General features: G+C 63.9%; 4 protein-coding genes across 4 annotated transcripts; 2 read left to right on the top strand and 2 right to left on the bottom strand.

Annotated features, from left to right (window-relative positions):
• Positions 1-87: 87 nt before the first annotated feature.
• On the bottom strand, positions 88-525 carry EMIHUDRAFT_220878 (hypothetical protein; the record flags this gene model as incomplete). Its single annotated transcript, XM_005757107.1, has 2 exons — positions 88-106; positions 194-525. 2 exons carry the CDS (start codon positions 523-525, stop codon positions 88-90), a joined length of 351 nt encoding a protein of 116 aa, XP_005757164.1.
• Positions 526-1650: 1125 nt separating this feature from the next.
• Positions 1651-3204, top strand: EMIHUDRAFT_220877 (hypothetical protein; the record flags this gene model as incomplete). The annotated part of the gene is made up of 4 exons (XM_005757106.1): positions 1651-1689; positions 2312-2726; positions 2855-2914; positions 3143-3204. 4 exons carry the CDS (start codon positions 1651-1653, stop codon positions 3202-3204), a joined length of 576 nt encoding a protein of 191 aa, XP_005757163.1.
• Positions 3205-3248: 44 nt separating this feature from the next.
• Positions 3249-3686, bottom strand: EMIHUDRAFT_220876 (hypothetical protein; the record flags this gene model as incomplete). The annotated part of the gene is made up of 1 exon (XM_005757105.1): positions 3249-3686. One exon carries the CDS (start codon positions 3684-3686, stop codon positions 3249-3251), a length of 438 nt encoding a protein of 145 aa, XP_005757162.1.
• A 692-nt stretch (positions 3687-4378) lies between these two features.
• On the top strand, positions 4379-6138 carry EMIHUDRAFT_439133 (hypothetical protein). The gene is made up of 4 exons (XM_005757104.1): positions 4379-4815; positions 5230-5335; positions 5650-5902; positions 6012-6138. Exons 1-3 carry the CDS (start codon positions 4385-4387, stop codon positions 5857-5859), a joined length of 747 nt encoding a protein of 248 aa, XP_005757161.1. The 5' UTR covers positions 4379-4384; the 3' UTR covers positions 5860-5902; positions 6012-6138.
• The last annotated feature ends 47 nt before the right edge of the window (positions 6139-6185 follow it).

Here is a 6185-nt window from a genome sequence, read left to right as displayed (position 1 = left end):
GGGGGGGAGAGCAGCAAGGACCTCACGAACCTTGTCTGTCTGCGCCCCGCCCCCGCGCAAGGGAGGGAGAGGGTTGGGCACGGGCGCCTACCGCGCCTGCGCCGCCCTTCATGCGCGGCGATCGCGAGCCGCCCGCAGGGGCGGCGGCCGCACGAGCGTGCGGGTCGCCGGAGGGCTCTCTGATGGGACGCACCGAGCCGCCGCCGGAGTCTCCATTTTGCGGCGCTTGTACGCGGCCGCGAGCCCCGAAGGTCTCGACGCGGGCGGCGAGAGGTCGGGTGAGTCGAAGCCGTTGTCGGCGGGCTCGTCGGACATCGAGAGCCACAGGCTAGGGTAAGGGCGGACGGCCGCACCGTCGCCCGAGGGCAGGCCCTCCGAGGGCCCGCTTGGCGCCGACGCAGGGTCGGTCCGGACGGCAGAGTCATTCTGGACCGCCGGGAAGAGAACCGAGCGCGCCGAGGCGGAGGTCTGCAGCCCGACGGCGCAGAGGCGGAGCGGCGCGCGGCAAAACGATGGCGGGAGCATGCCGGTAGAGGTGGTCACAGCACCCTTCACTAATGAGGTCCGCGGCGGCGTCCAAGGCACCGTCTTGCATGGAGAGGAGGAGGGAATAGACCGGGCGGCGGCGTCTCCGCAAGGAGGCGCCGGCCCGTCGCCGCGCACGAGCGGCGACCGCGAGGCTCCCTGCATCACGTTAGAGAAGCTCTCGCAGCTTCTCTGGCGCGAAAGCAGGTTCAGATGCACAGCCGATACTCGGCGACATGAAACGTCGAACTGTCGAACTGTCGAAGTTGTGGGAAGCTTGCGCACCCTTCTCCCATTCGCAATCAAAGGCGTTCACAGTTGAAGTATTTCTTCTCTCTCTCTCTCTCTCTCTCTCTCTCTCTCTCTCTCTCTCTCTCTCTCTCTCTCTCTCTCTCTCTCTCTCCCTCTCTCTTCCGCCTGCGCCTGCGCCGGCCTGCTCTGGGACGGCGCGCCACCGCTCGTCGTCCAGCATGTGCCACCACCGCCGATCCGGACAAAACATTGCTAAAAATCTCTCTCTCCGATCCGGGTAGCCGTCGTACTCGACCTGGTGCACGATCCGTCCGTCCACGTCCTCCTCCCGCCCCATGATGGTAAGGTAAGGTAAGGTAAGGTAAACTTCTCCACACACACGAGGTGGTGGGGCAAGGGGGGGCAACCCTCGCGTCTCCACGTCTGACGACAGGAGCCCCACGGCATTCAAAGTGCAAGGCCCAGTGCGCGTGGGTGAGCGGTGTGTGTGTGTGTGTGTGTGTGTGTGTGTGTGTGTGTGTGTGTGTGTGTGTGTGTGTGTGTGTGTGTGTGTGTGTGTGTGTGTGTGTGTGTGTGTGTGTGTGTCACGTCACTGCATCCTCCGCCGGTTCCTCCCGTCGCCTCTTCTTTGTTCGAATGTTTTTCAATCCATCCTTCACGAAGCCCTCCCATGTAGCTAGCGTTCTTGGCGAATGTCTCTAAATGGCCAGCAGGCGCTGTCTGCTCGCGGTCTGTGCGGGCCGCTCGTCCTCCTCGCCCTTCTTTCGTCCTCCCGTCCCTCCCCTCCACCATGGCCTTCTCGGCACTTCTTTCTCCATCCGCCTCGCCCTGCCTTTTCGCATCGTGCCGTTCGCCCTCCATTCGGTGACCTCCATGGCTGTCCGCCCCTTTTTGGGTGGCGCTCTCGATACGGTTGCGTCAACCTCGACGTCGCTGTCGCCCTCCCCGTCCCCGCCGGCGTCCGTGCCTCGGTTCGCGTCATCGGTAGCGTCTCCGTTGTTCCCTCGTGCCCCGCCGTCGCCCTCTCTGCTCGGGCCGTTAGCGATTTCGCTCCTCCTGCGTGTCGCCCCTCCGTCCCCTCCCCTTTCTTCGTCGTCATCGTCGCTGTCGCGAAAGCCCTCCGGTCCCTCGATTCCCTCGCCTATCCCCTCCGCTGCGTCGTCCCAGTTTATATCCTCATCCTCTGCGCACGTCGCGTTGGCTTCCTCTCTCCCCCTTTCCTCCCTGCCCCTCTCGCTGTCTGGTGTTAATGGACGGCACCCCCTTGCACGGAATCTGAGCGTGAGGGAATCTGAGCGTGAGGGAATCTGAGCGTGAGGGAACCTGGGCAGCGCCGCGTAGTGCGGCGTGCGCGCGGGCGTGCGCGCGGGCGTGCGCACACGTGCGCGGGCGTGCGCGCGCGGGCGCGTAGTGCTGCGTAGTGCCGCGTAGTGCCGCGTAGTGCCGCGTGCGCGCACGTGCGCGCACGTGCGCGCGCGTGCGCGCGGGCGCCGAGAAGGTGATCGCGTGCCTGACCCATTTCGCGACTAAACAGATGGTAGACTATCTCGTGATCTGCCCGAGCGGGCGCATGCAGCTGTGGGTCAGCGCCCTCCAGCAGCTCGCCCCCTCGACCCGCGTGCTCGTCAACCAAGGCACGCCAACTCAGCGGAAGAACGCTCTGCTGTCACAGCCTCGCGATTATGATCTTCTGCTCACGCCGTACAGCCTCGCCATCAAGGACACTCTGCACCTCTGCAAACTTCGATGGAAAGTCGTCGTCTGGGACGACGGTCTGAGCGAGCTGCGGCGCGGCTTTCGCGAGGGGTCCCAGACCTGGGCACTCCATCAAGGCGTTAATAAAAGGGCCGCGCACTGTCGCACAGACTACAACATCCTGCTGTCTCCGGCTCGCGTGACAAACGCGGACTACCTTCTCTGGCTGGTGCACAACCACCTTGGCGCGAGGCGTGGCTCGCATCGCTGCAGCACATCCTTGATCAGGTGAGCCGGCCGACTGTGGCCGCTAGTGTGTGAGCAGAGAGTGATTATCGCGCACGCAATCGCGGCGGCCCTCGGCCCTCGTGGTCGTCTTTAGTGTTGCCGATCCGGGCGGGTGTCGGCCGTGCCACGTATGCGTGCTCGGAAAGCGAAGGCGGTACGTTCTACGCTGAAGCCGTATCCGCAAACCAATCCCCGGGGATACCCCCAGCGGCCGCGGTAAAGAGCCGTAGAGTACGGTGAGACTGATATCTAGACCTGATACCCCGCGTCTCGCACGGTCAAGGTCAAGCGGGTCCGGACGATGAGGAAACCAGCCGGATCGCGAGGCCGCAAGCTGGCTCGGCGGCAGCCGCCGGCATGCCGTCTATGTTTTTGCGCGTAGGGCGTATAGCACACGCCATCACGCCACAGTCACGTATACGGTACTATGCTGACGTCTGCTAGAGCACGACAGTATCACGAACCCCAGCCCTCTTTCATCTACACTCTCAGCTCTCACACTCAGATGGTTTGGCGGCGACGGAGGATGGCGGGTTGTTGCAACCCGGAGTGGCTTCAGACTCCACCGTCTCGGCCGTCGCCACCTCACCCGCTTCCATAGCTGCCACAGTCCGTCGGATGGTGCTTTCGTGGCCGACGCCGCACATTGCATCGCGGCAAAAGATGGCTGTTGCCGCGGCCATGACAAACGCGGCGAGGCCGCCGCCAACAGCGAGCATAGGTACGAACCATGATGGCGGGTCTGACTTCTCGCCGCCAGTTGCGACGCCAAACGGCAAAGTGACGCCGATGATGACCAAGGCTCCGACGGCTGCAACTGCCATGATTACAATCCATAGCCGCTGAGAGCAGGTGATCTTTGGCTGCCAAGCCAACCCTCGTGTGGCCTGCATCGTAGCGGGCGAAGCGGGGAAGAAGCCCGGCATTGCGGGGTATGGCAAGCGCCAGGGTTGAGGTTTTGGGCGTGTGTGGTATGGTCTTGAAACAAATGAGAGAGAGAGAGAGAGAGAGGAGAAAAAAAAAACCGCCAATGGCCGTTATCCGTTAGTGCGGACGTCGCCGCGGCTCGCCTCTGCCGCGGCGGCTGCTGCGCGCACGCGGCGGCGCGGCTCTCTCGCGAGACGGCTCACGGCCCCAGAATCCGAATGCCTCTCAAGCACCGACAGGTCGCAGCGAACGACGGCTGCGCGTGTGCTCCCGACTGGGGCCTGCGACGACGCAATGTTCATGTCTACCCGGCGCGCTGCGGAGGTCGGAGCTTGGGAGTTTGGCATCCACGGATGGGTTTTTGCCGCGAATGGGAGCCGGCCGCATGTGCCCAATCTGGCGTCGGAGCGGGCGGCGGCGCTGCGCTCCCTCCGGGAGACGACAGCGGTCTTTATCGGCGACTCCAACCAGCGCCATCAGTACAGCGCCCTGGCCTATTTTCTCCAGCATTCCGGATGCCGCGTCGTCGGTCTCCATTTAGAGTTCGCGCGTCCAAGCTCACATCGTGCGTCCCAAGTCCGGTCGCAACGAATTTTTTTTTCACGAACACAGAGGCACAATGCGCACCCCGACCCGATCACAGGGCGTGCATCACCGAGTTGTATTTCTTTTTTCCTCAGTCCCCTAAGTGTAGAAAATGGCCGCGTTTCTCCTCCCTGCCCTCGGCTTCATCGCCGGCCGCGGCTGCCAGCGCTTCGGCTTGCCTCACGCCACGCGCTCCGGGCCGTGGTGCGCCGCTGACGCATCGTCACCTCAAGCGGCGCTGCTCAGCAAGATGCAGGCGATGCTTGAGAGCGGCGCGACAGAGTCCGCGCTGCTCGCGCTGCTGGAGAAGGAGCAGGTCGGGCCGGCCGAGTGCGGCGCACTCCTCGCCGACATTGCGCGCCTTCGCGAGGAGGGCTCCCTGCCGGACGCGGGCGACGGCGAGTTGGGCGATATTGACCTCTCGTTTGGCGTTGAGGAGGAGGAGGAGGCGGAGGAGGGCGTGATCGACCTCGAGCCGGCCGCGGTGGCGCCGACGCCAACGCGCGGCGAGCAGCCGTGGGGCCGATGGGAGAATGGCGAACGGTGTGCGCACGTCCCGCCACTGCTCTCTCTCGTTTGCTCTCCTGCCCTCTGTTGCTCTCCTGAGACCGCGGTGTAGTGAGACCGCGGTGTAGTTGCTCTCCTGAGAGTGGGGCCGCCGGGACAGAGCCACACCTGCGCAGGCAGCAAAGGTGGGCGGCGTGAGCGCGCGCGGTGCCGCGCCACGGCATGCGAGAGCGCCAGGCCGGGCGTACCCCCATCAGCGATGGAAGCTCCAAGCCGGCACACAGCTCCGCGACGACTGTCAGAGAGTAGGTGTTGCCTCTCTCGAGCCTAGGCTCTTGAGGGCCGCGGTGTAGTTGCTCTCCCCACGCGGGTGTAGTGCTTCTCCCCAGTGCTCCGCACTCACCGCACTCGCCCTGCCGGACAGCCTCACCCGAGACCGCGAGAGGGTAGGTGTGCGAGCGTCTCTCTCTACCTCGACGACGCCGTCAAGGGGCGCGACGTCTGCTGCGAGGTGGTGGAGGGCTGGCTGCTGATCCGAATCGACGAGTCGCGCGAGGTCAACGCACACACACACACACACACACACACACACACACACACACACACACACACACACACACACACACACACACACACACCAATCACACACACACACACACACACACCAATCACACACACACACACACACACACACACACCAATCTCTCTCACACACACCAATCTCTCTCACACACACACACACACACGCGCGTGCGCGCGATCGGGCCTTGCACTTTGCATGCCGCCGGGCTCGCGTCTTTCCGGACGTGGACTCGCAATGTGCCGACAAGTTGGCCTGGCCGGATCTGACCTGACCTGAGCTGACCGTAGGTGTTGTACGAGGACGGAGTGTGGGGCGGAGAGGAGGAGACAGCCTGCCCATCGCCCGCGCGCAGCCCCCCACGCCACCGCCCGCCGCCGCGCGCCACGAGCGACCGAAGTCTCGCTGATGGGGCATATCTCCCCATATCTCCCCTGATTGTCGTTGACCGGTCCGCCCATACCCCCATATCTCCCCATATCTCCCCTGATTGTCGTTGACCGGTCCGCCCATACCCCCCATATCTCCCCATATCTCCCCTGATTGTCGTTGACCTGCCGCACGGTCCGCCCATACCCCCCATATCTCCCCATGTCTCCCCACATCTCTCGCCTTGGTGGTAGTACTGGTAGCTCTGCTCCATATCTCCCCATATCTCCCCATATCTCCCCACATCTCCCCACATCTCCCCTGATGTCGTTGACCTGCCGCCCGCCCGCTCCCCGCGGCGATGAGGAAGCAAACAACTCGTTAGATAGGGACAGATGACGCGTAAAAGCGGAGGATTCTGACCATGTTTGGCTGTGGTTCTGAGCCGCCTGCCCCC

Source organism: Emiliania huxleyi, assembly GCF_000372725.1.
Source record: "Emiliania huxleyi CCMP1516 unplaced genomic scaffold EMIHUscaffold_93, whole genome shotgun sequence".
NCBI lineage: Eukaryota > Haptophyta > Isochrysidales > Noelaerhabdaceae > Emiliania > Emiliania huxleyi.
Note: the sequence above shows the minus strand (reverse complement) of the source record. Positions and strands in the feature narration are given on the sequence as shown.

What these genes read in the sequence shown, in the direction of transcription:
- EMIHUDRAFT_439133 (XM_005757104.1), top strand. Translation starts at nt 4,385, where the DNA reads ATGGCCGCGTTTCTCCTCCCTGCCCTCGGCTTCATCGCCGGCCGCGGC. An exon ending in CGATGGGAGAATGGCGAACG is followed by an intron (nt 4,816 to 5,229) that starts GTGTGCGCACGT and finishes GCGAGAGGGTAG; the next exon opens with GTGTGCGAGCGTCTCTCTCT. An exon ending in GAATCGACGAGTCGCGCGAG is followed by an intron (nt 5,336 to 5,649) that starts GTCAACGCACAC and finishes AGCTGACCGTAG; the next exon opens with GTGTTGTACGAGGACGGAGT.